Source organism: Panthera pardus, unplaced genomic scaffold (assembly GCF_024362965.1).
Source record: "Panthera pardus isolate Hobbes unplaced genomic scaffold, ASM2436296v1 HiC_scaffold_5, whole genome shotgun sequence".
Classification (NCBI taxonomy): domain Eukaryota; kingdom Metazoa; phylum Chordata; class Mammalia; order Carnivora; family Felidae; genus Panthera; species Panthera pardus.
Genome location: NW_026526980.1, coordinates 19,903,711 through 19,931,462, shown reverse-complemented (window position 1 = coordinate 19,931,462; position 27,752 = coordinate 19,903,711). Strand labels below are relative to the sequence as shown.

At 55.9% G+C, this 27,752-nt stretch overlaps 5 protein-coding genes across 15 annotated transcripts; 1 reads left to right on the top strand and 4 right to left on the bottom strand.

The window, feature by feature from the left end:
* Positions 1-64: 64 nt before the first annotated feature.
* On the bottom strand, positions 65-2,606 carry PAGR1 (PAXIP1 associated glutamate rich protein 1). The gene is made up of 3 exons (XM_019436283.2): positions 1,741-2,606; positions 1,468-1,550; positions 65-354 (listed from the first exon to the last, which is right to left on the bottom strand). Exons 1-3 carry the CDS (start codon positions 2,220-2,222, stop codon positions 155-157), a joined length of 765 nt encoding a protein of 254 aa, XP_019291828.1. The 5' UTR covers positions 2,223-2,606; the 3' UTR covers positions 65-154.
* On the bottom strand, positions 1,836-6,589 carry PRRT2 (proline rich transmembrane protein 2). Of its 4 annotated transcripts, XM_019436281.2 has the most exons (5): positions 6,484-6,589; positions 4,861-5,827; positions 4,339-4,471; positions 2,620-2,707; positions 1,836-1,947 (listed from the first exon to the last, which is right to left on the bottom strand). In XM_019436281.2, the coding sequence occupies exons 1-4, from the start codon at positions 6,498-6,500 to the stop codon at positions 2,655-2,657; spliced, it is 1,170 nt and encodes a 389-aa protein (XP_019291826.1). In that variant the 5' UTR covers positions 6,501-6,589; the 3' UTR covers positions 1,836-1,947; positions 2,620-2,654. The 4 variants fall into 4 exon arrangements, with proteins under 4 accessions (XP_019291826.1, XP_019291827.1, XP_053750511.1 ...); XM_019436282.2 differs by lacking the exons at positions 1,836-1,947; positions 2,620-2,707 and adding an exon at positions 2,903-4,160; XM_053894536.1 differs by lacking the exons at positions 1,836-1,947; positions 2,620-2,707 and having other exon boundaries at positions 4,167-4,471.
* On the top strand, positions 5,827-15,215 carry LOC109259017 (potassium/sodium hyperpolarization-activated cyclic nucleotide-gated channel 4). 3 transcript variants are annotated; one of them, XM_053894538.1, is made up of 4 exons: positions 5,827-6,789; positions 7,475-9,386; positions 9,880-9,969; positions 14,507-15,215. In XM_053894538.1, exons 1-2 carry the CDS (start codon positions 6,064-6,066, stop codon positions 7,724-7,726), a joined length of 978 nt encoding a protein of 325 aa, XP_053750513.1. In that variant the 5' UTR covers positions 5,827-6,063; the 3' UTR covers positions 7,727-9,386; positions 9,880-9,969; positions 14,507-15,215. The 3 variants fall into 3 exon arrangements, 2 of the variants coding, with proteins under 2 accessions (XP_053750513.1, XP_053750512.1); XM_053894537.1 differs by lacking the exon at positions 14,507-15,215 and adding an exon at positions 10,104-10,318; XR_008419375.1 differs by lacking the exons at positions 5,827-6,789; positions 14,507-15,215 and adding exons at positions 6,861-7,383; positions 10,104-10,318.
* On the bottom strand, positions 7,756-12,916 carry MAZ (MYC associated zinc finger protein). Of its 5 annotated transcripts, none has more exons than XM_053894535.1 (6): positions 12,804-12,913; positions 12,074-12,160; positions 11,134-11,990; positions 10,669-10,732; positions 10,221-10,392; positions 7,756-8,870 (listed from the first exon to the last, which is right to left on the bottom strand). In XM_053894535.1, the coding sequence occupies exons 1-6, from the start codon at positions 12,837-12,839 to the stop codon at positions 8,713-8,715; spliced, it is 1,374 nt and encodes a 457-aa protein (XP_053750510.1). In that variant the 5' UTR covers positions 12,840-12,913; the 3' UTR covers positions 7,756-8,712. The 5 variants fall into 5 exon arrangements, with proteins under 5 accessions (XP_053750510.1, XP_019291839.2, XP_053750509.1 ...); XM_053894534.1 differs by lacking the exon at positions 7,756-8,870 and adding an exon at positions 9,204-9,406 and having other exon boundaries at positions 12,804-12,916; XM_019436294.2 differs by lacking the exon at positions 12,804-12,913 and having other exon boundaries at positions 12,074-12,572.
* On the bottom strand, positions 13,618-27,752 carry KIF22 (kinesin family member 22). Of its 2 annotated transcripts, none has more exons than XM_053894531.1 (14): positions 27,657-27,752; positions 21,408-21,603; positions 19,747-19,874; positions 19,502-19,656; positions 19,055-19,264; positions 18,744-18,974; positions 18,254-18,407; positions 17,989-18,124; positions 16,054-16,222; positions 15,365-15,533; positions 14,927-14,994; positions 14,002-14,214; positions 13,840-13,899; positions 13,618-13,750 (listed from the first exon to the last, which is right to left on the bottom strand). In XM_053894531.1, exons 1-14 carry the CDS (start codon positions 27,712-27,714, stop codon positions 13,703-13,705), a joined length of 1,995 nt encoding a protein of 664 aa, XP_053750506.1. In that variant the 5' UTR covers positions 27,715-27,752; the 3' UTR covers positions 13,618-13,702. The 2 variants fall into 2 exon arrangements, with proteins under 2 accessions (XP_053750506.1, XP_053750507.1); XM_053894532.1 differs by lacking the exon at positions 27,657-27,752 and adding an exon at positions 21,947-22,215.

Genomic DNA, 27,752 nt, shown 5'->3' with positions numbered 1-27,752 from the left:
ACGTAAATACACACATGTCCTCCTTCTGGCAAGGTGCGGTGTTGGGAGCTTGGGAGTCTCTGTCCTCTTCCCCAGTGCCCTGGGTTAGGGAGGGAGGGCCCAGGTCCCAGGACGTGTACACCCTGCATCCTAAAGGTGGCGGAAGGAGCGGCAGTCAGTATTTCCGCTGCCGCGGGAAGAGAGTACTCCCTGAGGACCGGAGTGGGGGGCTGGCGGGGCTGGGGTCCTCGGAGTCCAGGCTGAAGAGGTCCCTGCCAGTGCGAAGGATCTGTTCCTCCAGCTTTTTGTGCCGCTTCATGTCTGAGAGGACCTTGTCCAGGCGAGCCTCCCGTTTCTGGCTCCGGGCTGAGCTCCCTAGAGAAAAGTAAGGTAAGAAATGTGGATGGGAAACAGTGTGCACCAGACCTGTCCGGATGCTAATTAATTACTTGCGGAGCTCATTAAACATAGAGAATTCCAGGCCTCTGTCATGGAGGTTCTGAGGTTTAGGGCTCGGCCTCAGATGGGGTAAGCAGTGAAGGTCTGAACCATGAGAAGGGGCCAGTAACGTGCGGACCAGGGAAGGGTATCCAGGCAGGGGAAGGACAAGTACAAAGGCCCCAGGCAGGAGCAGGGAGGCCTGTTCAAAGAAGAGGATAGAAAGCTGGGGGAGGAGACTGAAAGATGTGCCCAAAGAATCGACTCACAGGCCAAAGTCATGAGGAGTGGCTTGGATCTCTCCGTTTAAGTGGAAATGTCCTTGGAAGCCTTGGTGACCCAGGGAGTGGCAGAGTTGGGGGGAGGGGGACAGGGGAGGGGAGTTGCAGTGTATGGATTCTCTCTTGACATGCTCTTTCCTCCAGTGATGGGATCCTTTGGAGAATTTTAAACAGAGTAGTGATGTGATTTATATTTTAATAGGATTGTTCTAGTTGCTGAGAATGGAAGCAGGGAGACCAGTTAGGAGCCACTGCAAATATCCAGGCAAGAGAAATAATGGCTTGGATGTGGGTGTGGTATTGGAGGCGGAGAGTAGCAGATGAACTTGGAAACATGGAGGTAGAGAGCTAACAGAACTTGCTGCTGGCTTGAATGTTGGGGTAAGAGAAAGAAAATCAAGAATGGTTCTAAGGGTAAATTCTAGGAAGGCACATGGGGTGTTAAATTGGGTCAGATTAGGAGATGTACGCGGTAGTAGAGGGATGAGGATCTAGATAATAATGAATTACCAGAAAGACCTGAACTTTTAGGGAGACAGATAAAAGGAATGGGGACCATTATAGAATTATTCGTGAAAGTTTCGTAAAGGAAGATAAGGTATCTATCCAAGCCGGAAGGAGGTCACCACTGGGTGAAATGCTCGTTCCTGCAGCTACAAGTTGTGTAGCAACCAAGGCACCAAGCATAAGCCTCTTTTAGGCAGTCACTTTTTAGGTCAGTGGGAGTAGAGGCTCTTCACCCCCCCCCCCCCGCCCCCCTTGTCTGTACCTGGGGTGCGTCTCCGGTCAATCAGGGAGTCCTTTGGTGTCATTGGCTCATCATCAAAGTCAAATTCTGTAGGCATGTGTGGTCTGGGAGAGGTGGACAGAGGGTGAAGGGTGAGGGTGGTCTCCCCAAATACCCCACCCTGACGGTCTTCCCACCACCCCCCCCTTCTGTGCCAACACTTTCCATGCTCCAGGGTCCCACCTCCCCTCCCAATTTCCTCCGGGCATCAAAGGAAGCAAGCCCCAGGAACAAGGTGTAAGGGTGTGCCCTCACTTTTCCTCTTCCTCCTCTTTGGGCTCAGGCTCCTCATCGGATCTCTCCTCTTCACTCTGGGCCTCAGGCGTCGGTGGCCGGCGGGGCAGGATCTCAGCCCGAAGCTCCAGGGTACCGTGGGCAGCCAGAAGTTCATAGAGCCGCTGGATTTCGGAGGGGGGAGGCATCCAGGCCTGCCCATCCGCGGGCAGCTCCACCTCCTCATCACTGCAGGGCACGTACCAGTCTTCGGATTCTCCCTTGGTCTGCTCTTCCCCGTCAGCACTGGGGGCTTCTCCCTGCACCTCCTCAGCCCCGGACCCCTCATGCTCCGTCTCCTCCCGGCCTCCTTCCCCCTCTTCTTCGGCTTTATTGGCCGAAGCAGAGGGGCCTCCGGTATCCTCCACGGCCAGAGCTTGGAGGCCAGAGGTCACTTCCCCTTCTTCAGACAGAGGCGCCGCCGTGGTGGCCGAAATGTCGCCATGACCCCGAACAAGGGACATAGGCTACTAGGGGAGGGGCCTTGCGATGATAGGGGATGCAGGAGTAGTAAGCCGGGAGGGGGGAGGGGGGGCTGGGGGGGGGCCTCCCGTCCCCCTCCCCCAAGGGATTGGGCTGCCCAGGAGTTTAGGGATTGTCTCTGCAACCAATCAGGCTCCAACAACGGTCCCTGCGACGAGGCCGCCGGTTCCCAGGAGGGGGCGCTGAGTCCCCTCCGAGGACCCCGCCCCACGGATCCAGATCCGGTACTCCAAGATTCCCAGGGATCACCGGAACCACTTTCCGGGCCAGAGAGGGGCGGAGCCGCTCTTTACGCCTTCACACCGCCCCTCTCCACACCTGGATCCGACGCCCTCTCCCCACACCTCGCAGTTCCGCCACTTCAGCCGCCGTACGCACCTGGAGCTAAGACCCGCCTCCCGGGCTGCGCAGGGTCACAGTACGCAGGCGCACAGAGATGGCGCGGAAGGCTCCGCTCTAGCCAAAGCTACTTGGAAAAGGAAAGCAAGGGGAGGATTGCACATGCGCAGGTAGGCTCGGGCACAATTGGCTTCGGCCCACAGTAAAGATGGCCACCGGGTCGTCGCATGCGCACACCACCCAGTAGGTTCTGCCCGAAAGAGGGCCGTGCCACGGGCCCCGGCGGCGGCGGACAGACGTAAGGACCAACTGAGGCTTAGAGGCGAGTCTCATGCAGTCTCCGTTTATTGGTGTTTCAGACTCATGCAGCATCCGGCATACAAAGAGGGAGAATCTGTTTGATGTATCTTTTTTTTTTTTAAAGACTTTTAGTGTTCCCCCACGCCTTTTTTTTTTTTTTTTTTTTTTTTTTTTTTTTTTTTTTAAGAAAACAAAACCCGCCAACTCCAAACAGCGTCATAGCTCGGTCCCCGCCTCCCTAGCGGACTGTCGCGTGCAACAAACCTCTCTCGTCCTCTTGGAAAATAATTATAGAGCTTCCCGCCCCTCATTTGCTCCCTGCATCTGGGAGCTTTGGATCTATTTCGGGGTTCTTTCGCTACAAAGCACGTGAATGACCCCAGTCCCGACGCCTTTAAGAAACTCGCTGACCGGGTTAAAAAGCCCAGGTGGGGCAGGTCAACTCGGGCTGACCGGAGAGGGTCAACAGCCACGCCCCTTCCTCCTCGCAGGTGCGTGTTCAGAACAGAGCTAGCAACAGTGCACGACACCCTGCACAAGTCCCCAGACAAGGCCTGGCTTGCCAGCTCTGCGACCCAGAGGCGCCCCGGGGGCGTCAGGACCTGGGTGGGCCCAGCAGAAAATAGTCGGAACCCAGGCTGGGGAGCCCTCCCCTGATACCGCTCCCCTCCCCCAGCCTGACCTACGTGCTGGAGTTTTTGCAGAGAAAACGGTGGCAAGAGGGAAGAGGAAAGGATCCTGAGGGGAGGAAGAAATGCTGAGGGGAGATGAGGCAGGAAGGGGGAAGAAGGTGTGAAAGGGGAAGGAGAGATGATACCGGGGAGAAGGAAGAAAGGAATGGAGAAATATGCCACGACAGTGAAAGTTGAAAGAGGGACACTGGGGCTGAGGTGCAGGGAATTCGGGAAGTTGGGAGGAGTGCAGGGAGGGTGAGAGCAGAGAGAGTTTGTGAGACCTTCAGGGAGATTTCCAGAAGTGCAGGGAGGTTTCCAGAAGTGCAGGGATAGGGAGGCCAAGAGGCTGGAGAGGATGCAGGCAGAAGTGCAGGGAGGTTGGAAACAGTGCAGGAAGAAGAGAGGCCTACGGTTGGCACAGGAGCCTGGCAGGATGCAGGAGCAGGAAAGAAGCTGGCTGTAAACAAGGCCGCTCAGGCTCCCTTGGTCCCTATGGGTGCGGGCCTGGGCCATCGATTGGGCTTCCCCCAGGGGAGGATGGGCCCAAGGCAGCTCCCAACAGGAAGAAAAATCTTGGAATGCGGGGCAGAGCCCCTCACTTATACACTGTGGGAGAGGAGAGGGAGGGACAGACAGAGACAGTGGGGGGGGGGGGGGAGGGGGAGACAAGGAGAGACAAAGGAGAAGTAGGGAGGACAGACAGGAGAGAGCAGGGGTAGGGGTTAGTAAAGCTGCCCTTGCCAACCCTTCCATTCCTCCCAGCCTGTCCCAGACCCCCACTCACCGCCTAAGTTGATGACGCAGGAGGCGATGATGATGAGGACCCCCCCTACCAGCGCCACGATGCTTAAGAGCTTTGCCACGCGGCCCAGACGCTGGGCCCCATCCACGTCCCCCTGCTGCAGGCTGTTCCGGGACTGGGGTTAGGGTGAGGGGTGGGGCACCATGGCCCAGGTCAGAAGGCAGCCCAGCAGGGATCAGGTGAAAGAGTTGTCCAGAGGAGACAGGCGGGCCCCGTGGACAGTGGTTAAAGGAGGAAAGAGGGTTGGGGAGGCAGGGGGAGGAGGGCACAGGTCAGCAAGGTGGTGTGAAACACGTCTTGGCATCCCTCCCACCTGACGGGGTAGGGCAGTGGTGGCTCAGACGGTAAAGTCCTAGGGAGAGGCCGGGAAAATCCCCATAATTGGGAAGTGAGATCCATGCAGAGAGGAGAGGGGAAGACAAGGCTACTCCCGGGGTTCTGTCCAGGTGCTGGCAGGAAGCTGGGAGCCACAGCAGGCCTGGGCCAGGGTCCCATGGGGCTCACCATGACAGCATAAGCGAAGGCCACGATGTTGACAGGCCACATGGGGCAGAAGCAGGACAGGATGGCGAGGATGATGTAGTCCCGAGGTTTCTGGGTGCCTTCACCCCCCTCCACCCCAGACCCTGCCAGCTGGGAGCTGGGGTGGCGGCTCAGGCTACCTCTGGGAGATCCTGGATGCCCACTGTGAGCCCTTCCTAGTCGATCCTCCTCAACCAGCTGCTGCAGCACGCGGGGAGGAGCCCCATTGGCTGGGTGGGTTTTTGTTGAGGGTGGCGAGTGAGGCTGAGGGGCTGGGCCCTCTTCCCCATCGCCAGCCTGCAGGGGAACCACTGCCCCATTTTCTTGCTTTTCCCCCACACTCTCAGTCAGGACCTCAGGGGTGGGGTCCTCCTGGGTAGGGGGCTCTGGCTGAAGAGCTGACTTGGGGGTGGGCTGGGAATCTGGCTGGCAGTCTGGCTGAGGGTCTGACTGGGTGTCCAGCTGAGGAGCAGACTCTGAGGCTGGCTCAAGTGGGGCTGTAGACCCCAGATCAGACCCCTGGTCTGCAGTGGCCTCTTTATTTGCTTCTGGTTTGGGTGCCGGCTCTTGGCGTGCTTCTTTGGGGCTGGGGTTGGCATTTGATTCCCCTCCTGGACTTGAGCTGAGGTCTCTGGCCTGGGCTGTTCCTGGGGCCCCAGTTAGGGTCTCTGTGGTTTCTGGAGCCAGTCCAGCTTTGGTTTCTGAGTCCACAGGGGCCCCAGTGTCGTCTGGGCCGGGCTGCAGGGCCTCTGGCTCATCTGGGACCCCAGCTGGGACCTGGAGAGGGCCAGTTTCGGCTTCAGAATGGCCAGGCCCTTCTCCTTGGGTTTGGGGACCCTCTTCTATCACCTTCATCTCCGAGACCTCAGAGCTGCTGGCTGCCATCTTGAGAGGGGAGAGAGGAGAGGACCTCAATGGAGTGGATGGAGCAGCAGAGACAGCAGCAGTCCTGGAAGAGGAGGAGACAGGTTTGGTGTGAGGAAAGCGGTGGCTCTCGGCACTGCAGCCCAAGAGGGCTATGCTCCTGTCTTAGGGCCAGCCCTGGGCTGCCTCTGGGGAGAAGAAGAAAAGTTGGGGTTTCCTTTGCCTTAGGGTGGGACATCCCTGGGGAGGACTGCTCTGCTCAAAGTCTTCTGCTGGGAGAGCCCCGGGGAGATTAACCCTTTTGAAAACAGGACCCTCCCCATGGTCTCTTCCTGGGTCCACCCGTTAAGAGCCAGACTCTCAGATCCTAGCAGATGCCCCAGCACCCCGAAATCAACAAGCTGTGCAGACGCTCGTAACACTCCGACAGGCACACTGGGCAGAGGACCGATACTCACATTCCACTCCCTCTGCATCCTCCCCTCCTCCCTGGGTGCCCCGCCGGTGCAGTTTTCTCACTGCGCGTCTGGGGCGCAGACGCCCCCGCCCCTCCCTGGGGGACCTGGGCATTTCCTCTGCGCCCCTTCTCAGCCCCTCTCTCAGGGATTCCCTCAACCCCCGGGGAACCGGCGCCTCCTCCTCCCATCGGCGTGGCGCGCCCAGCACCACCAGCCAGTCCGCCAGACGCCCGCATTCCGGTGCAGCCCTCCCGGCGTCCGCCGTCTGTCCGCGCACTCCTACCCGCAGCCTCTGTCCATCCCCGTCTCACCTCGACGCCGGCTTCTAGACTGCTCCCGCTGCTGCCGCCACCGCCGCCCCGTTGCAGCAGCCGCAGCCCGGGAGGGAGCGAGTCAGCGAGAGAGGGAGGGAGGCGGCGGGTCTCCCCTCCCCTCTGCTCGTCCCCTCCTCTCGCTCCTCTCAGGTCCCCTCCCCTACGCTCCGCTGCCGCCGCGCACCGCCCCCGCCCCTAGCTCGCCTCCCGCCCCTCCCGGCCAGCCCCAGGGAGCCACGCGTGCCAGGCCCCGCGTTACCCGGGCAACCGGCCGGGTAACCACTCGCGCCCCCTCCCTACCCCTTCCCACGCGCGCCTCCTGGGGGTGCCCCCTTCCCAAGCCCCGGGCCCCTCCCGCCAACGGTCACCGGGGGTCCTGGCAGAGGCAGGGGGCCGGGGGAAACCAAGAGGGGTCTGCGAGGAGACGGGACCTGTGAGACAGGCGGGACCCGGTGGTGGCACCCCAACAAGCAGAAAGAGGGGAAGGGAGATGAGGCAAAACTTAGGGAGGCTGCTCAGGAGGAACAGGGTGGGGTTTTAAGAGAGGGGAGCCTGCAGTACAGGAAGTCCCTCTACCCTCGAGGAAGCAGCAGCAGAAATGGGCGCTGGAAGGCTCCAGGGCCCCTGGAGCAGGACTCAGAAGGGAATTCCAGGGCAGAGGCTGCAGGGGCAGTCTGGAACAGGGAGGGGGCTGGGGCCGCGGAGCCCGCAAACGCAGAATGGGCCACGCCTAGGGTGAAAGGGACAGGTGGGGAGCAGTGCGGTTTTTCTTCTCGCCCTCACTGCTCCCAGTCCCGGGGCTGACTTCCCCCGTCCTTTCTGCAACTCCACCACCCGCCGTCACCTCTTAGGGCCTTGAGGGTGTGCAGGTATTCGGCGGGGGTCTCAGCAGCAGGCACGGGGTGTGGATGGGGGGAGAGCAGCATTTCTGTCTGGTAACTGTTTGGGTTTCTAACCCAGGCGTCTTCAAACCTCCAGTGGCTATTCTGGGCCTGCCCAGATTGGGTATTCCCCGGAGACCTGGGAGTCCTGGAACCTGCTCTCGAGTCACTGGAGCCTCGGCCCCACCCTGGATCTGGACTGCAGCCACTGGTGCTGCCTCCGGTGAGGGAGGAGCCAGCGCCCCAGAGCCACGCTGGGTCGAGAGCAAGGCTGGGACTGACACCCGGCGGGGAAGAAACTCCTTGGGGGTGGGGACAGAGGGCTTGGTGAGAGCAATTCATCCAATCCAGAGTCAGAGACAGGTTTTTATTTAAAATTTATTGTAATGGGGTCCGCGCAAAAGGAGGGGATGAAGGGTGGGGAACATGCAGGGGACACAGGAACACGATGACATGGCCAGGGCCACAGCTTCTGTCTTGGGGGAGAGGGATGAAAAGAAAAGGCCAGGGCTGGAGCTGGGGTGGAAGAGGGACGGGGGAGACACTGTGACTGCATTCCCCCCACCCCCAGGAAGCACCTCTAGTCCCTGGATCCCCCCGTTTACCCTGGCACCCTAAAATTCCATCTCTTATCCTGCCTCTGGCCCTAGTGGCTCCTTCTTTTGCTCCCCTTGACGTGTTTTCCCCGACAGATTCTAAGTAGGACAATGTTTAGGGCCTGACCCTAAACAACCCCACCTTATGAAGGTACTACCGTTGCCTTCCCTGCTTCTGCCCCTTCTCCAATCTCACCTTTTCCCCTCCGGGACAGAATCTTTGATTCCCCTCCTTCCTCTCCTCCCTCCCCCTGAAAAAAAAAAAAAAAAAAAAAAAAAAAAAAGCACCAACTCCCCAGGGAGGGGCAGCAGACAGTAGTGGGGGGTGGGGGGAGATGGAAGGAGGAGAGCAAGGACCATCAAGGAGAAGGCTCACAGATCCCTGGAAGGGCAGGGCAGGGGGTTACAGAGAGGAGAGGGGGTGAGGGCAGTGGCCACTCCTGTCCTCTGCCACCCCTGCCCACTGTCCAGGGAGCTTCAACACAACCGAGGGGACAGGTGTTTGTGTGGGGTCAGGTCTGACAGGGAGAAGAGAGGAGCAGGAGAAACAAATCGTTAAAACCTAGCGAATTCCCCTAAGAAACATCTCTTCCTCCTTTCCTTCTGGAGGCTCCTTGGTTGGTGGGGAAGTAGTGAGGAGTTGGTGGGAAGAGAGGGGAAGAGGAGACGGTACCAAGGGACTTTCCTCCACTTTCCGCTCTCCCCGCCACCAACCTGGAGCTCACCAGGGCTGAGAGGGAAGTGGCTGAGAGCTCACGGGCACCCCCTCGGCCCCCGAGAGGGAGCCCACAGCTGTCGGGGGAGCTGCCACCGCTGCTGCCGCCGCCGCCGCTGCAGCTGCCGCCGCCGCCGCCGCCATAGGACAGACCTCACCGGTACCTGCACAGCGAGAAACACCAGGAGATCACAGTACAATCTGAAAGGCAAGAGCCTCGCCCCCTGCCCCAGACTCATTCCCAGACTCCCTCCCCTGGGACACAGCCGTTGCTCACTTCCTGTTTGGTCCCCAGAGGCCTCCGCCTGCATCCTTACCCAGTTGTCCTGAAGGGCCTTCCCTGTCCCCAGAAGTCTCCCTAACTTCAGTGATGGATGGGCATCCCTGGCCTTCCTGAGATCCCCTATTGGGCCCTTTGAGCCCCCTCGTCCCACACAACCCATCCCACCCCCCCCAGCCATGCCCCACGCCTTGCCTGGTGGGTGCGGGGGTCCCCCTCAGCAGGTGGGCTGTGGCTGGGGGGCGTCTCCCGGGACAGGGGGGGCGGCCCCCCCCAGATGGGTCTGCATGTGGCCGGCCAGCTGGGCAGGGGTCTTGCAGTGCACGCTGCACAGCTTGCACAGGATGCGGTCAGCCCGCGGGGCCTGGAGCCCGTGGTCCTTCACCGCGTGGATGCGCAGGTATGCTGCTGTGGTGAAGCCTATTGGGGGGGGGGGGGGGTGGATTGGGATGGGGGATGGGGGGTCAGCCAGGTGGAGACCCCAGAGACGGGGCTGTTCTCCTAGGCTGGGGACGCCCTGCTCAGATGGCCCTGTCCTCCTCCCACCATATCCTTGGTAGCCTGGGGCCAGCTACTCTGTTGGGGCTGGTGGGGCACATTCCCTCCCTAAGTTTGGGGCCTGGTTGAGTGGTGTCAGCTTCCTAGCCTTGGTGCCCACAGAGCCTATTCTCCGTGGCTGGGGGACCTCTTCCGGGATGACAGCGCACTGATTCCTAGCCACTTGAAGAGTTGACCCTCAGCAGAGACGGCTGTGTCCCCTCCCTCCAGGGCCCCATACAGTCTCAGCCCAATTACTCCGTGAATATGTGAATCTGTTTAAAAGCAGCTTTTTCTGCTCCTGGGGCAGGGCGCGAGCTTGTTAAACCCCTGCCAACGCGCTCTGCTTGCCCCAGGAGCCGAAGAGCAGAACATGTGGCCACACAGCTGAAATCCTGGCTTCCAACCCTTGGGAACTGGCTCTTGACCACTCCTTCCCCACGGCAGTGAGTCCTGCTCCCACCCTCCCTACCCACCCCCAGAGACTGACTCTTCCGGGTAGGTCATCTCCTCCAGTCAACACCTCTCAAAACTTAATGAGGTTCAGTCCTCCTGATGTTGTTCCATTTGCTTCCTAAAGGGCTCTAGATGCCATGAGCTCTGGACTACAACACCTTTAACCCACGTCTGTGGAAGGGCCTCTGGCTTTGTCCCCTACCCATTGTCCCTGGCCCTCCCAGCATCCTTCAGCATGTACCTTTGTTGCAGAGCTCACAGACATGGTGAGGGCCCTGGCTGTGCACCTTCATGTGGTCCGAAATATAAGCCGAGCTCAGCATCTTGCCACACACATGACATGGCACCTTCTCCTCGTGTCGTACTGTGTGCGCCCGCAGTCGATCCTTCGTAGCAAAAGCTGCCTCACATTTCTGGGGAAGGGGGGAGGGGCGTGGGGGGTGTCAGGAGAGTTAAAGCTTTGGGGAGTGGGGAGAGGGGGGCAAGAGGTTAAAGGAATCAGAGCCTTGGGGATCTTTGATCTGTAGGAAATGGGAGTGAGATGACAGGGTCTTGAAGAAGAGATGAGAAAATGGAGTGAAAAAGCAAAAAGAAGAGAGAGAAAAAGGGGGTCTGAGAGGCTGAGCTCAGACAGCTACAATGAGGATCAAAATCATGAAAACCGGGACAGGAGGCGGCGGGCTTCCTACCTCACATTTGAAGGGCCGTTCTGTTGAGTGCACTTGTCTGACGTGACTGTTGAGGTGATCCGGCCTGGGAACACGTTGGGGTTGGGGTTAGGGGCCTGGGGAGCGGACGCGCCCCCAATTCTACCCAACTTAGCACGACCGGCCTTTCCAAAGATCCCTGCCTTTTCGCCCAAGCCCAAGGCTTCGGAGCGCTGGCGCGGCAGGAAATCCCTCCCCCTGACGCAGGGCGGGCTGGTCCTCCTCCCACGCGAAGCTTTCTTACAACCGGAGGACCCACCTCCTTGGCTAAGTACCACCCCCTGCTCCCTGGTAACCAGGAGAGGCTTTCCTCCCTCCTCCCGGGGAGTGGCTCCCGGTCTCCGTCCTCAGAAACCTCCTCCCTCCCCGCCAGCCAAGGCCAGGCCACCTCCGTAGCCGTCCCTCCCTCCCCACCCGCCCAGTGGGCGGCCGAGGCCCCGTGCACACCGGGAGAAGCTCTTGCCACAGTGGGAGCAGTTGTAGGGCTTGTGCACAGCGCCGTCATGTGAGCGCACGTGGTAGCTCATGCGGTCCTTGCGCTTGAAGCGCTGCTGGCACACCGGGCACTGGTAGGGCTTCTCGTCCGAGTGCGACAGCTTGTGTCGGTTCAGGTGGTAGACGTCGCGGAAGGCCTTGCCGCACATCTCACAGGCGTGGTTCTTCCGGATGCGCTTTCCCGAGGCGGTCGTGGTCACCACGCCACCCGCGGCCACGGCGGCCGCTCCGCCGCCCGCACCCGCTTCTCCCCCTCCCCCGCCGGCTCCGCTCAGCTGGGGCACGCTCAGGAGGCTCAGGGGCACCATGGTGGGCATCTTCATAGCACCCGAGGGGACCCGACCGGCCTTGGCTCCCGTGTGGATGGCCTCGTGCCTCCGGAGGTTGTAGCCGTTCTTGAACTCCTTGGCGCACAGGGCGCAGATGTAGGGCCCCTTGCTCTTTGTTTTCTTCTCCAAGGCAGATGCGACCGGGGCCACGGCGACCGTCGAGGTTGGGGCTACGACGGCGGTGGCCGCGGCTGCGGCGATGGTGGCGGCAGAGACAGGGGGCGCGGCCTCGGCAGCGGGCGCCGACACCGGCGGGGGCGGCGGCGGGGGCGCCGGCGGCTGCTTCAGAGCCGCTGTGTCCACTGTGGAGGCGGCGGCCGGGGCCGGGGGCGCAGCAGCGACGGCGGCGGCGGCGGCGGCAGCTGCGGCGGCGGCCGCGGCGGCGGCCGACTCCTGGGCGGCGGCGAGAACCGGGAGCAAGTCCACCTGGAGGGGCTCGGCCGCCGGGGGCTGGGGCGTGGGTGGGGGCGCCGGCGCGGCCTGCGAAGACAAGGCGCCGTGTGGGCCGCGGCCGCGGGTCGGCGCCCTCCCGGCCCGGCCCGCCACGGCCGGCCCCTACTCACCTGGAATGGACTCTGGGCGCAGCCCTGGGAGGCAAAGAAGCGGGACTGGAGCTCAGCCCCGACCTGCAGGGGGTTCTGGGCGTGACCCTGAGGTGGCGGGAAGGAGTTCATGAGGCCGCCCACCCCCCGGGAGTCCAGGCCCAGCACGGGGAAGGGGGGGGCCAGCAGCGTGCAAGGGAACACGGGGAACATGGCCTCGGCCACGGCGGGGCCCCCGGGGCTCAGCGGGGGCCGGGGGCGCGGGCCGCGCGGGGCCCGGGCTCGGGGCGCCGCCCCCGGCCGGCCGGGCTGGGCCGCGCCGAACGCATGGCCCGCGGGCCGCCCCGCCGCCCGCGCACCCCGGCCGGCGGGAGGGAGGGAAGGAGGGCGCCTGGCGGGCCGCGGAGCGCGGCGGCGACGGCGGCGGCGACGCCCCCTGGGTGGGGGCGGGAGGCCCCGCGGGGCCGGGGGCCGGGGGCAGGGGGCGGGGGCCCGGGCGGCGGCGGCGGCGGCGGCGGCGGCGGCGGTTGGAGCCTGGCGGGGCGGGGTGGGGGGAGCGAGGGAGCAGCCTCGGCCCCCGCCGCGCGCGCGCCCAGCCGGCGCCTCGGGGAGGGCGGGGGAGGGCGCGAGGGAGGGAGGGGGACAGCTGCGCGCGCACCGGGCGCGCGGAGGGGGGGTGGGACGGGAGGGAGGGCGGGCGGGAGGGGGTGTGGGAAGGGGGGGTGGGGGGGCGGGGGGAGGGGGTTGTTACCTGGAAGATGAAGCTGCTCCAGTTGCCGGGATCCATGGCGGAGGGAGGGAGGGAGGTGGCTCGAGCTCACCCTGGGGCGGGAGGAGGAGGAGGCGGCGGTGGGGGAGGGGGAACCCAGGGAGGAGGCGCGCGGGGCGGGCGGGAGGGGGGAAGGAGGAGGAGGGTGGGGGGAGCGGAGCACACTGCGCGCGGGGAGGGCGGGCGGGGGGCGCGAGGACACACAAGAGGCTGGAGCGGGCGCGAGCGCGAGCGCGCGCGAGGCCAGCGGGAGGGGGGAGGTACGAGAGGGACTCTTGGCGGGAGGAGGGACGGGGGAGCCACCCAGCAGCCCGAGTCGCCCCAAGCGCGAGACCCCTGAGACGGCCGCTGATTGGCTGACGATGGCGCAGGTGGTGGGCGCGCGGGAGACAGGGCGGCTTCTCTCTTCCCCCCCCTTCAAAGATTCCACCCCCCTCCTCCCTCCGCCAGCGGCCGTTATTTCGCGCGCACGCGCATAAAACCGCTGTCGTCGCTGAGCGGGAGAACAGGGGAGCGCGCGCCGGGGGTACGGATGGGGCGGGGCTAAACACGAAGCGCGCGCCCGCCTAACGGTCGTCGTCCTGGGGCTTTTGCGTTAGTGTTTTGATTCCTGTCGGCCACCGTCCTTCCCCTCTCCCCCATTCCAGCGGTTTATTTACAATCCTGCCCCGCTTCTTTCCTGCTTGCTCTTCCCAAAGATGGCGCCGAAAGAGGTTACGCGGCGGAGCTTGTGGCCCATCCCAAGGGCAATTATACCCCTGGCCCCACCCCCGTAGTCCCAAGAATCAGGCTGAAGCACCAGAGTAAAAACTGTATTTACACGACACGCGGTTATACGAGAATTAAAAAAAAAATGGCCAAGTGAGGAAAGGAGCCTGCAGTCAGGAGGTGTCGCAGCGATGACACGCGGCGAGACCCAAGATGTTCGCCTGCAACACAGGAGGGAAGAGGAGAGCAGCGTTAGAGCTGGGGGCGGGGCACAGGCCAGGGAGAGGAGGGGGCCAGGCCGTGGGCTCACCTTCAGGAATGACTCCATCTGTTTCCCGGATATGCCCTCCACGCGTTCCAGGTCCTCCACCTGGCAGGACAGCAGCGATAGGAAGGGGCAGGGGAGGAGGGGGGTTGCCGCGCTTCTCTGCCGCCCCCCATTCCAGGCCACCCTCGCGGGGCCGTTCGTTACCTGGCTGAAGGGGCCGTGGAGCTCCCTCCAGCCCACGATGAGCTGGGCCTTCTTCTGGCCAATGCGTTGCAGGCTGCGCAGATCCCGGGCTGAGCCTTCATTCAGCAAATCTAGTATTTTTTGGCGCCCATGGGCCAGTAGCTCTGGGCTGATCTGTAGCTCCCAGCAGTCCTCAGCCTTCTCCTCTGGCTCTGAGGCATCCAGGGACTCCAGCTATGAGGCAGGGGGAGGTGAGTGACAGAAACAGAGTTTGCTATTCAGCCTGTGGCAGCAAACTGCTTTAGACTCCTCTGCCAAGGATAGGAACCTAACAGCAGCTACCTCCCCGCCCTTCCTAGCCTCTCTTTCCTTCAAGTGTTTGTCCAAAAACCCTCCTCCCCGGTCACTCTTTGGGCTGATTCTCATTTTATCTGATTTGTGAAAGAGTGGGGACTGTTGCTGAGGACAAAGCACATAGTAAGCTCGTAAATCTGCATCATCTCCAAAAATCATCTTTCACTCCTAGGGAGGAACACAGAAGGCACGTGATAAATGATACCCATGCCCCCAACATATCATCTCAGTTTTTAGATATTTTTTCAGTGTTGTTTCATTTCTTGAATGCTTAGGTCATGTTTCCCTAAGTGGGCTCTTAAGTTGGTAGAGAGTGGGACTCAGGCTACCCAATGTACCTATCAAGTAGCTACTGACTGAGGGTGAGAGCCATCAAGAAGAAAGGGGAGTAACAGGTGTTGGACACGCTCTCCGCTAGGTACATACTGTATTTCGTCCTAAGTGCCCTATGAGGTATCTCCATATTCAGAGGATAAATAACTTGTAAATTGCTGGTACGTGTTTTGACTCCATGGCCAGTGCTCTTCTCACTAGAGCTTACCACCCACCCTTTTCCGCTCTAAGTGTAGCCGAAGCCTCCAGCTGCTCTCACCTTTCTCTTCCGGCCTTTCTTCTTCAGGATATGGATCTCAGCATTTGGGGATGCCGCCTGCTCCTGAACTGAAGGCAAGAATTGTGAACCAGAATCATGGCAGAGGCTACTTCTTCTCACCCTCCCTGGTGGCCACTTGGTTCTCCCATTTCTGATTCCTTGGGTCGGTCCCCTCCATCCCAAATTAACCTCTTCTTTTGTTGTTTCCATGTGACCTTTCTTGTATTGGAAAGTAGTCTGTTGTTAGTCTGTATGTTAGTTAACATACTAAATGCCTGAGAACAGAACACTCAAGCTCTGTTTCAGACAGTCCTCACCCCTCCCTGGGGTTGCAACATAGTGGGAGCACACAAATGGCATGATGAAAGCTGCTCCAAACACCTCTTCCCTTTCCAAGAGCTGTTATCTGGCCCTCCTGGTCCCCACCGCCACACTTACTCAGTTGCAGGGGCATCACCACAGCCTTTTTGAGGGGCTTAGCTACTGTGACTGTGCGGCGTGCAAGCGGTCGGAGCACTGCAGGAGAGGAGTTTTCTTTATCCTTTGGGTCTACAGCCTCCTGAGCCAAAACCTTGGCTTCCAGTTCTTTTTGCTTCATCTTCAGCCTCTATTGGAAAGGATCAAGGGACATGTCACCTAGAACCAACAACTTTCAGGCAGCTTGAATAGCAGTGGATTAGGAAAGTGAGTACAGGGCTCTGACGCCCTAGCAGGCAGGGCAAGGACCAAGGAGAGAAGCTACCAGGAGACAACTGGAGCCCACGGTAATTAAGGGCTTTCTAATGATCAGGGATGCTCAGAGGTGGAATGGGCCCCTTTGTGAAACACTGAAGGGAAAGACCGTTCAAAAGTCCTAACTTAATTTGAGCTGGTGTTACAAAATGACAGTCTCTTCTATTGTTCCTTTTACCTGGATTTCCACCCCCCTCACCTCCTCACAGCTGATCAATTATTTTCAAAGTCCAGTCACATTAAGGACATTCAAGCCGAAGCTGAAGAACAGGGATTCCCGGTTAGGTAGAAATCGGATGCTGGTCCAGCCTTTCAGTGTCCTTCCCTATTTGAAGATCCTCAGATTGCTTCTCAAGGCCAGTAGGAATCCCAGCCCCCACCTGCCCAACACTTACCTCAATCTCCAAATCCTTCTCTTCCATGGTCTTCATGAGCACCATCCGCTCTCGCCTCGGGGTGTTCAGCCCATGGGTTCCTTGGCTCCCCTGGGAGCCCAAGAGACGGTCCAAGCTGAGGAGGCGCTCCAGCACAGCTGGGTCCATGCTGCTCAGCTTCTGTAGGGGGCTGAGCAGACAAAGGTTACTCCGCACCCACCTCTCCTCTTATCGCCCTCTCCACAGCAGGATTCCCTTCATTATGCCTTAAATTGGTGTATTCTGTGATTCCAGATTCTGCTATTAAGTTGCTGGGCAACCCTGAGCAAGTCATTCAGACTCTCTGGGTGCAGTGTCTTCATTAAGTGAGTGAGGATCAATCACTACTTGCCCAGGTAACCTCTCAGGGATGCTAGGAGATCCGATGAGAACAAGTATTTAATGAACACTTGAGTTGTAGGTGTTCAGGCTCTAAGACACTCCCTGCCCTATAGGCACTCACAGTCTAATGGGGAAGAAGAGACTGTGATAAGGTGACAGCAAGGGCTGTGTGCCTTTATTGGAGGAGCATGTGGGGAAAGGTTCACAAAGGAAGTCATCCTCAGCAGGGCTTTGAAAGCCACTGCAGACCTCAAATGCCAAGCCTTCTTCCCATGGGCAGTAGGAAAGGCATATTTGAGCTGAGTCCTGACTTAATCTGAGCATAATGCCTAACATTTGTTCCTTCTGCCTGGAAGTTTTCCCCTCACAATTATCATTCAAAAGTCAATTTGATATCACCTTTCCCGTAAAACCCAGCTTGATTGTATATCTTCTTTCCTATGCTGTGAACTAGCTCCTCAAGGACAGGGACTGCCCTGTTCTTTGTGTGCAAGTGCCTAGGAAGAGCAGGATCAGAAAATATGAGTGAATACCAGAAGTCATTTCTTCCTTCCTGGCTCTCACAGAAGCAGCTCCTCTTTCCTTACTGCACCCTGTACTACCTACCCTCCATCATATACTGACGTTCTAGTCTTCTTTCCTTTAGAGCCCGAGGTCAAGGTCTGAATAGGTCTGATGTGCCCCATCTCTGAGCTTTGCCTATTCACATGTGCAGGGGTGTACATTTCTGCTGACAAATAGCTTGAGAGAGACAAAACTGACATGGAGTTCTAAGCAAGCAAGCACCTGTTGCTATATGCCATCCATCCTCAACTACAGCAGCCTCCCCAGGGCAGAGGATGTACTAATCCTTGACCTCTGGCCACCCCTATTCACTAGTCTTTAGACTTACAGTTTAGAGAGACTGTACTTGGGCTTGGGTAGAAACTGGGCAAAGTAAAAACTGCAGCTGGCTCCCTAGAATTATTAGGGGGGGCCAGGTGGCCAGACACAGAAAGCTAGACCACTAAACAGCAGTGACCTAAGGATTCAAGCATACTGGGCCATGAGCTGGGGCCATCAGAACTAGGGAGACTCGCCATACACACAGAAGGGAGGGACTCAGTGACTCTGGACTGAGGTTAGAAGCAAAGTTAGATAGCAACGGGCTCCTTGTAGGGTCCTGGAGATGCTGGACTCTAACGCACAGACTGAGAGGTCTCAGGGACACATGGCTCTTCACCTCCTCCTTGTCTCTCTGCTTTGCACTTATCCTCTAGACCTGAAAGACCTGATCTAGATTACTTCTTGAACCAGAAAGAGCTGCCCCCAAATGTGAGGTTTTGCTGACTGCCTAAAGGGATTGGAAAATGGAAAGGGAGGGGCTAGGAACTCAAGGAGGAGGCTTCCTTCAGGCCCCGGGCAGCAGCACCAAGGACAGAGATTGACCTTAGCACTTCAGTGAATTCGGTAGAGTAGGATTTGGGGTGAATTCAATGAGGAACAAGTTCACAGGCTAAACCCACTACTGCCCTGCACCCAACCCAGACACAACAGAACAGGGAATATACCCAAGGCCCCTCCCACTCCGCTCACCTGAGTTTCTGAGAGGCAGAGGCTGGAGCTGCTGTGGGCTCAGGACTCCCAATCTCCTCTTCCTCAGGGCCTCGGGCTCTCTTTGCCTCTGATGGGCCTACCAGTTCTTTCTGAGACAGTTTAATGGGTGCCAAGACTAGGAAAGATGTGGGGCGGGGGGGGGGGGGGGGTAGCGGTTAGCCTCTATGCTGATGCTTGGCAGAGTCCGCAAACTCCCCAGCTGTCCAGATCTGGCTTTTCCACTCTTGCCAACCCCAGTCCTCACCACGAAGCTGCAGACTCTCGTTGGTAAAAGGACGATTGATCACCTCCTTGGACCTGGCAGCAAAGTTGAGCGCAGAGACTGTATCTAGGTAGAAACGTCTCTCGGGGGCAATGTTGGCAATGAGGATGCTGTGGGCTGAGCCACCCAGAGAATCCTGAGGGATGGGGATGGGCAGGATAGGCAGATCAGAAACCCCACATTTCTGGTTTTTTTTTTTTTTTTTAATGTTTATTTATTTATTTTGAGAGAGAGAGAGTGCAAGCAGGGCAGGGGCAGAGAGAGAGGGAGAGAGAGAATCCCAAGCAGGTTCTGCTGTTGTCAGCAGGGCTCGATCCCAGGAAGTGTGAGATCAAGAGCTGGAGGCTCAACCAACTGAGCCACCCAGGCATCCCCCAACGTTTTCATTTCTTGACTGCTGTTCCCCACCCTCCCAGCACACCTAAGAACCTCCTTCTCCAGCCCCTTTTCACCCTGAGGTGGGTGGCCTGACCTGCAACAGGCGAGTGAGCTTGCTGTCCCGGTAAGGTACACGAGGGAGGCCCTGGTTCAGCGCATCCACCACCTTGCCCAGTACAAACAGGGACGAGTTGATAGCTCCACTTTCCTTCAACCGCAGACCCTTGTTACCCGTACGCCGGTTGTCCTCTGAACCAGCCAAGTCAATCAGGTAGAGTTTACCCTCCCGCTGGCGGAATGGGGCCAGACGTTCCCGCTGATCCACCTGGAGTTAAGAGCAAGGACCCCCAACTTAGTTCAGGTTCTAGGGGCTTCCCGGGTCCTCACCCTGTCGGCGGGCCTCACCTTAACCAGGAGCACAGCATGACTGCGGGAGGAGCGCTGGTTGAGCCGGGTGGCTCCTACAGTCCGGTTTCTACTGGCTGGCAGGAAGTGCCGCTCAAAATCAGCAAAGCTAGTGATGGGCTTCTGTGTGAGGCCCGGAATCAGGATGTTTCCTCGACAATCTTCTCGGATCACCAGGTCTCCTGATGCAGGGTCCAAGAGGTCTAATACCTATTGGAGCAGTGAGAGGTAGGGCGAGTTCTGCAGACACAGGCCACTTACTTCCTGGGCACCAGTCTCCTTTTCTCTGCTGGGCTGTCAGAGTTGTACCATCTGCTACCTCAACCTGTTTTTCCGGGTCTTGCCTCCTTGCTAGAGCAGAGCTTCATGCTTAAGAACTGGATCTTATTCTGACTTTTGTCTCTTCCCTCCCCAACCAGAGTGGGGGGCGGGGGGGGGGGTGCTCACCTTTTCCTGGTAGATCTCTAAGTAGGACATAGTGACAGAGAGAGCCCATGGCCGGCCCTCGCCGCCCTCCTCCCTTGTGAGCTGTAGGAGGTCCATGAGAGCCCGGGGAATCACTCCAGGTTGCTCTGGGCTGCCCAGCATTGTGTGCGTCTTCCCTGGGGAAAGAGTGGAGATCGCTGTGAGATCTTCCTCCCCACTCTGAAGCCCTTTCTGACCCATGGCTATTCCCTATCTGGCTCCCTCACCTGCCCCTGTGGGTCCATAGGCAAGCACACTGGCATTCTGCCCTTCCAGCAAGTGCCTCAGGATGGGCTGCACTGATCCCGCATAGATGTCCTGCTGAGAGCTCCTCTCTCCATAGAAGGCATCAAACCTGCAGGCAGGAAAAATGGAGGGAATTAGTGGAGGGTTCCATTCTCACCCAGACTTACAGGGTAATACTAGCCACGGATTTAAAAGAGTCTCTATCCCTTTTCTTGCATAAAGACCTTAGAAAGCACCCACTGAACACCTGTCCTGTTCCTGTCTCTGTACTGGTGTTAGAAATAAAGAGATGAATCTGATGCCCTGATCTTGGGAGTTCTGTAGTCTGGTGGGATAGAAAGATACCCATCCTTTGTTGTGATTCAGGAAATGAAGAGGAGGACACACTAGAAAGAATAAGTGAGTCTGCTTGAGCAAAGAGGATTTTGCCAGAGACAGAGGAGAAAGATATTCCACGTATCAAAAAGAGCACACAGGGGTGCCTGGGTGGCTCAGTCAGTCAAGTGTCCAACTCTTGATTTTGGTTTAGGTCATGATCTTCACTGTTCGTGAGATCTCACAGACAGCGAGGGAGCCTGCTTGGGATTCTCTCTCCTCTCTTTGCCCCTTCCCCGCTCGTGTTTTCTCTGTCAAAATAAATAAACATTAACAAAACTTAAAAAAAAATAGCACAGAGAAGGCATGGTGTGAAAGAGCAGGGCTTCCTGATCTTTCCCCCAACACAGTGTATATAGGAAGCAGTACTGGTACACCACGATGGCGCAGAGGATGCTGCTCCTGACTCGGAGAGACTCCACTCACCTGCAGTCTACTCTCTATACTCCGGTAGAGAAGCCGTGGCTGAGGCCACAGCAGAGATTAGTATTTTAAGTGGAGTATAGCCTGTGTTGGGGGGAATGAGGCTGGTAAGAAACAAGTCCAATTGCCAAGGGCCTAGAATGAGGTTGTCAAACTTTTTCTGTAAAGAGCCGGCTAATAAATATTTTAGGCTTGGTGAGCCATAGGATTCCTTTTGCAGCTATTCACCTCTGTCATTATAGTCAGAAAGCAGCCGTGGACCATATGCAAATGAACACGTGTGGTTCTGTTCCAATAAAGCTTTTATTACAAAAAAAGACTCCTGGTCAGATTTGACCTGCAGGCCGTAGTTTGCCACCCCCTAGCCTAGAACGACAGGCCGAAAAGTCTCAACTTTCTACCTCCAGTGGGGTTTTAAGGTAGCTGCCCTTGTGAGTTCTGTCCCCAAATCCGGATGGCTTCTGTCACATCCAGCTGCAGCCTGGGCTGGCTGGCTGGTCTATGTTCCTCCCACCCTTCCCACACCTCCCCGATCCTAGCTGGGGCTCCCCTGGTCACCCTTGCTACTCCTTCCCCACTTTGTGCCTATTTCCCCCATGAGACTGTGAATAGTAATATAAATCTGGTTCAGCTGCCAGTCTTTCCCCAAGTATCCTACAGAACACTGGTCACAAGTGGGCACCTATGAACATTTCTGAAAGCCCAAACGAAGGTGTGGGGAACAAAGTTGTGCTATGAAAGGTGGAGATTCTAAAAAGGCACGTCTGAGAAACTGTCTGGGCAAGTGATAACGTGAGCTAGGAGAGAGGAGAGGGACAGGAGGGAAGAGTGGCCTGAACCTTACTGGTATTTGAGAGTCTCCTGGTGGTTCCTCCAGTTGGCAATCTCTAGTGAACAGCTGTCCAGGCCCCGCACACAAGGGGGCTCACCTGCTGCAGCTGTCCCATCCACAAATGGTCGCAGCCTCACGGCCACCCTTACCCGAGCTGGAGGTGGGCGCCGGCCAGCCCCCACCTTGCTTAGCCGACAGCGACCAGCTCCTAGAGGAGAGAAGGGAAGTTTTTAGGCATGAAATACGGTGGTAGCACAGAAGTTGCAGGAGCCGGCTTTGCAGAGAGGCAACGGTAGGAGTCTCACAGGAAGAGCTACTTGATAGAGCTGAGCTCTGACGGATGAATAGCAGCTTGCCCAGCATTCCAGGCAGAAGGAATGGCATATGCAAAAGCATGATGGTGTGAAAGCATGGCCCCCTGGAGAACTGGTGAGGTGGGACTCTGTGTTCTGTTAGTGAGGATGAGCAGAGAAGGGCAGGATGGAAGACAAAGATGAATCAGATACATGGTCTCAGGAGGAGTACGGTGGGGGTTGGAGGACAGAGATTACCTACATACAGGTCAGGGGTTGCAAACCATATCATGTACTTAGCAAACATTAACAGTAAGCACTGGCTACATGTCAGGTACACTTTAATCTTCATGGTGTCCCATGGTGTCCCCTCTTAGTGCCATTTTACCAACAAAGAGGCTTATGGAGGTGCAGCAGCTCTCCTGAGCACGTCGGCATTTTACACCTGGGGCCTTGTGGCTGTCGCACCTTGTTTCATAGCCTACATTTTGTCTTTTTGCTCCTCGAAAGAGTAAGCACAGCCTGAAAACAAAACAAAACCCCAGCATCTTAAGTAGACTAGAGACCCACATAACCTTGACAGAGGGGCAGGGAAGATGGACTGGAGGCTAAGGTCGTGGGGACACCATGGGAGGGCCAGGGGCCACAGCTCGTTTCGGGGAAGCTCTTTCCACCCTGGCTGTACTGTGGGTGTCCCCAACTTGGCCCAGTTCTTTCCTTGCTCTACAAATAAGTCCAGTGGGGAGTAGATTGTCATGTTTACACAAGTAACCTGGAAGCTCTTGTTAAAATGCAGATTTCACTTCCGTCCCTGGAATGATGCCTGAGATTCTGCATTTGTAACAAACTGCCAGATGGTGTGGATGCTGCTGGTAGGACATGCTTTGGATTGCCAAGGTGTTGTAGACCAGCATCTTGTAAGGATTAAAAGAGTTGACATTTGCCCCTCCCAAAACCAGTCAATGAACTGCCTGACTCTTCTGTGCTATTTCTCACCTGAGGTTTACAACACACACTTACCTGTACATGTGTGTTACGTACACAAAACTGATGGTTTTCTCTTGATGGAGCTTATGTGGGTTTCTTTTGTTACCCAGTTCTGTGATGCTCTAATGTTTGCATTAAAAAAATAAGTAACACTGTGGATGGACACCTTTGTTTGGAAGGGATGAGGTTGAAAGGCAGCCCAGTCCCTTTCTGCCCCAGCTCAGTCTGCAAAAGGCATTAACATGCAATCCTCCTCTGTTGTAAGCTTTCTGTTTAGTTTGCTTCCAATAATTAAATTTAAGTCATTAAAAAAAAGAGAGATTATAAATATTTTTATCAGAAAACACAAGATAAAACTTTTTTAAAAAAGCCTGTTTTGAGGGGGGCGCCTGGGTGGCTCGTCGTCATCTGACTCTTGATCTCAGCTCAGGCCCTGATCTTAGGGTCATAAGCTCAAGCCCCATGTTGGGCTTTGCACTAGGCGGGAAGCTTACTTTAAAAAAAAAAAAAAAAAAAAAAAAAAAAAAAAAAAAAAAAGCCTGTTTGGGGTGCCTGGCTAGCTCAGTCAGTAGAGCATGAGACTCTTGATCCTGGGGTGGTGAGTTCGCACCCCACAGTGGGTATAGAGACTACTTAAAAAAAATAAAAATTTAACAACAACAAATAGCCTCCTTATTTTCATGAGGACTGAATGAGCTAAAAAATATCTCATGAGGAGGGCATTTCTCTATTTTATGGTGGAGGATACCACACAGTACCTCACAGCTAACAGCAGAATTCCAACCTGGATCTCTTTGCCTCCAAAAATCTGCTTTCAGTGAGGATGCCATATTGCCTATTGGGAAAGTTCTTGGCATCTCTGACTCTCTCCCTTTTTCTAGTGGTTACAGCTGGTTGTCAGGGCCATAGGCCTCAGAGAAGGCAAGAGGCTGGTATGTGTGACCAATGCAGGAACAGCAAGATGAAAAGGTGGGCAGACTACCCTTGCTGAGAATCTTACACATAAGGCATGCCCATAAGCGGATGGCCTACAAAACCTGGGCTTCTGCTCCCTAATCTGACAAACGAAGCCAGTAATACCCCTTCTCATTCCATGGTTTACAAGGCACTTGGGCATCTAGTTTTCGCTCGATCCTCAGGAGTCCTGAAAGTCCGTAACAAGTCAAGAGAAACCTGCAGATGCACCCATGCAGGTGAGAACACTAAGGTGCAGAGAGGTTCACTGACTTGTCAGAAATGTGTGCAGGGGCTTCTCCTTGCCTATCTTTCCCAGGGTTTGGGGGAGAACAGAGAAAGTTGGCAGATACAGACACATTTAAGGAAGTTTAAGGGGAAGGGGAAGTCTGTGGTGATGTACTTGGGTCAGACAGAGCTGAATTTCAATTCCAGCTCTAACACTTGTTAGCTTGTGACCTTGGGCAAGTGACTTAACATCCAGGTGCTCTGGTTTTCTTTGTTTATACAATGGGGTGGGGTGGGCCTCGGAGAGGCTTAATGAGAATTAAAAGAAGTAACATGTAAAATACCAACACAGTAACCAGCACACAATAAGTAGGTTCGTTATTCAAGGTAAGATAGCCTGGGTTCAAAGCCCAGCACTGCCACTTACAAGGAAACGGGTACATAATGGTCTATTCCTGTGCCTCAGTTTCCACAATTGTAAAATGGGAATAAATATGTACTCGCTGGGTTGCTAAGGGAATAAATGAGGTAATTCATGTCAAAGTGCTCAGAATGGCATTTGGTACATTGGTAAAAGCCTTGGTGTTTTATTTTCTATTCACCTTTCATTTTCCAAATGTGGAAACCTCAGTATAGAGAGGTTGGCTAACTTGCCTGTGGTCAACAGCTACCTAGTGACAGAGCTTCAAATGAAGGTCTAACTCTGAAGTTCATTGTATGAGTCCCCAGACCTTCTCAGCTCATCTTTGTATCCCCATGGGCCTTGGAGTCAGAGACAAGTTCCACCCACCCAGTAGCTGTGTGAGCTTAGGAAGCCTTCTTCACTGTTGCAAGCCTCAGTTTCTCTTTATAAAATAACAGTATCATAAGATTGTGAGAAGTCAAAAAAAGAATGTACATACAATGTTTGGCACAGTGGGTGGCATCAGGGGCTCAGTAAATAGTAGTTGTTGTTATTACACTTTTACTTATTTACTCTTGTTACCCACTCCTCCAGGTAGCAATTCACTTCAGCCCTCACCATTCGGCAGGGTCACTAACAACCTCCCTAATGCTAAATCCAGTGGACATGCCTGGTCCCCAACCTATTTGACTTCCCAGTAAGATCGGACACCCTCGATCTGCCTTCCTTTGAAAAATACACTTTCCCCTAGTTTCCATGCCAGAGGGCCAAGGTGAACAGCTCTCTGCTTACTCCTTCTAAGTTTCTGCCAATCTTAAATATTTTTCCAGGCTCCTTCTATCCTTTCTCTAGCCTGAGGTCACTTAACTTTGGCCCTAATATTTTGGGCTACATAATTCTTTGTAGTGAGGCTGTCCTGTGCATTATAGGGTGTTTAGCACATCTATGCTAAACACACATGCCAATAACATTCTGCACCCCCCCCCCCACCTCCTCTTACACCTCCTCTTGAAGTCGTAAGGTACTTCAAACCCCACCTATCCCAAACTGAACCCTTCCCCATCTCTCTTGCCACCTGGTCCTCCTCCTATGCTCTCTAGTGTAAATGAATGGAACCAACCCCAAAGACGGGAGTCTTCCTTAACTCCAGCTTCTTTCTCGCCTTCTACATCAGTTATTCAGTGTCTGTCAACTCTGCCTTTTTAGAGGACTCCACTTCTCTCTACCCCACTGCACAATCTTCGCAAAGGCAACCATCATCTCAACAGTCTCCCACACTGGTCTTCCTTCCTCTAGTTTCACTCCCCTCCAGTCGCTCTCTTCCCACTTCCTCCCTTGCACTATAAGCTCTCAGCCACAATGACCTCCCTACAGTTCCTACAACATGCCCAGTTCTCTCACAACTCTGGGCCCTTGCACATGCTATCCTCTCTCCCTGAAGTATCTTCCTTCTCACCACCACTCGCCATGTGACTGAGGTAAATACACCTTACTTCCTCTAAAAAACCCTCTTTTGTAAAATTACTCTCCCATGAAGTTGTGTCCATGGCTCTCTGGCTCCTCCATCCAAGCACTCATGACATCCCACTGTAACTGTAGATGTGTCTCTGTGCTCCATCTGACTGCGAACTCGGTGACAACAAGTCTTACTCTGGTCACCTTTATATCCCCAGTGCCTGGCACAGAGTAGTTCTCAAGGAATATTTGCTGAACAAATTTTTGGTGAATGAACATAAAGCATTGTCTTGTTTCCTGTTTTCTTCATAAAAATGGCTCCCTGCCATTCCTGTCCCAAAGCTCACAGCCCAAGGGAGAAGGAAAGGAGAGGCACACGTATACAAGTGCTTATAGTACAAGAGTCTATCCCTTTCGTCATAAAAGCAACTTTAAGGGTTGGGCAAGGCTAGCACTTACTTCTTCTAATTTCCTCCCTCTCACAATTCCCCAACTTCATTTGGTTTAACTCCTCTTTTATTGATGAGGAAATTGAGCCAAGGACAGCATCATTGGCCTCTTTATACATCATAAATAAATCACTCGGTGGTCTTTTCGTCCAGCTGAGGCCTGATAAACTCCTATCCGACCCTTGAAACCCACTTCAAATATCACTTCCCTTAATCAGGTCCTCCCAGGATATCCAAGGGTTTACTTACTTCAGATTTTACACTCTCTATCACAGTTTATACATATCTCTCATTGCTTTTCATGATAGCATATATTTATACGATTATCCACTGAAACAGATTATAAACTTGTCTGGGAGAAGGGTCAATATTCATTCAAGCATTTTAACCATATCTACTATGTACCAGGCACAGTGGGTGTCGGAAAAGTGAGGGGAGGGAGGCTGTGCTCCGAAAGCAGGAGTATCATGTGCTTGGGCATAATGGTTAAGAGCAGAGGCGCTAGAGTAGGACTGCCTGAGTGAGAATTCAGACCCCAATATTCACTAGTTGTGTTAACTTCGAGCAAGCTATTTAACCCATCTATGCCTCAGTTTCCTCATCTGTAAAACAGGGACAATAACAACCAACCACCTCATCGCATTGTGTAGCAATTAAACGATTCATCACCGCAAAGTGCTTACAACTGTGCCTGGCACCTAGCAAGGGCTCAACATGTGTTTGACATTCCGCTAGACAGCTTTGTTTCTCCACGGGGCCTGACCAACAGCAGGGGACTCAAATCAATTACTATGGCATCTACCGTAAATCAACGACCAGAATTCAGTGGACAGGAAGAGAGCAGAGACATCTGTAAACAAACACTCACAACATACAAGATTCGTAATGTCCCAACAGCCTTTCCAACCCTAAAATGGCACCGACTTCCACGGCTAGAGCGAAAGGAAACAGTCCCTTATTCCCCCTATTTGTGATCTGGGCACATCTTATACTGTCAACTCACACCCAGCTGCTGTGCCTCGGCTTGCCCTCCAGCGTCTCCCAGGGATCTCCGCTCACCCAAACAGCACGTCATACACAGAACCCTCCCCTCGCAAAATGCGCATCCAGCTCCTTTCGTCTGGTCCCTATGGTCAGTGTCAGCTACTCTTCGCTCGCTTACTCACATAATCTCCCGAGATGGGGTAACTGTCCCCATTCTACAAAGAAACTGGAAGCTCACAGAGGAAAAGTGCGCTAGGCTCAAACAAAGCTCTATATCGGAACTGGGTGTTTTAACACGGTCAATTGACCCGCACGGAGGGCTGGAAACAAGTGAGAAGGGAAGAGCGAGGTGCGCTGACCAGCTCGAGACTCCCACCTTCCCCTCCCCTCCCCGCCCCCGCGCCATTTCGGCCTCTCCCCGACAACCCGCAGAACCCGGACCAGGCTCCGGCACATTACTCCACCAGGTTCCAGACTTCGGCGTCCTGCCCAGGCCGGGCTCGCGTACCTGAGATCGCCGCCGCCATCTCGCGTCGCCTCAGCTGCGCGGTACCCCCCGCGTCCATTCCGCTCCCTCCGTTGGCCCGCCTCTCCCATTCGAATT

Bases quoted from the DNA above. Each gene is read 5' to 3' on its own strand.
- LOC109259017 (XM_053894538.1), top strand. From the start codon at position 6,064: ATGGTCTCTTCCTGGGTCCACCCGTTAAGAGCCAGACTCTCAGATCCT. The intron at 6,790-7,474 runs GTAACCACTCGC...TTTCTAACCCAG, and splicing joins TTACCCGGGCAACCGGCCGG to GCGTCTTCAAACCTCCAGTG.
- PAGR1 (XM_019436283.2), bottom strand. From the start codon at position 2,222: ATGTCCCTTGTTCGGGGTCATGGCGACATTTCGGCCACCACGGCGGCG. The intron at 1,551-1,740 runs GTGAGGGCACAC...CACCTCTCCCAG, and splicing joins AAAGAGGAGGAAGAGGAAAA to ACCACACATGCCTACAGAAT. The intron at 355-1,467 runs GTACAGACAAGG...ACTTTTCTCTAG, and splicing joins TGACCGGAGACGCACCCCAG to GGAGCTCAGCCCGGAGCCAG.
- KIF22 (XM_053894532.1), bottom strand. From the start codon at position 22,040: ATGAAGATTAAAGTGTACCTGACATGTAGCCAGTGCTTACTGTTAATG. The intron at 18,125-18,253 runs GTGAGGACTGGG...CATCTTTCCTAG, and splicing joins CGAGAGTCTGCAGCTTCGTG to TCTTGGCACCCATTAAACTG. The intron at 13,900-14,001 runs GTAACGAACGGC...CTGTCCTGCCAG, and splicing joins TCCACGGCCCCTTCAGCCAG to GTGGAGGACCTGGAACGCGT.
- MAZ (XM_053894533.1), bottom strand. From the start codon at position 12,265: ATGTTCCCCGTGTTCCCTTGCACGCTGCTGGCCCCCCCCTTCCCCGTG. The intron at 11,991-12,073 runs GTGAGTAGGGGC...TTGTCTTCGCAG, and splicing joins GCGCCCAGAGTCCATTCCAG to GCCGCGCCGGCGCCCCCACC. The intron at 9,407-10,220 runs GTACATGCTGAA...CCCCCCCAATAG, and splicing joins CTGTGAGCTCTGCAACAAAG to GCTTCACCACAGCAGCATAC.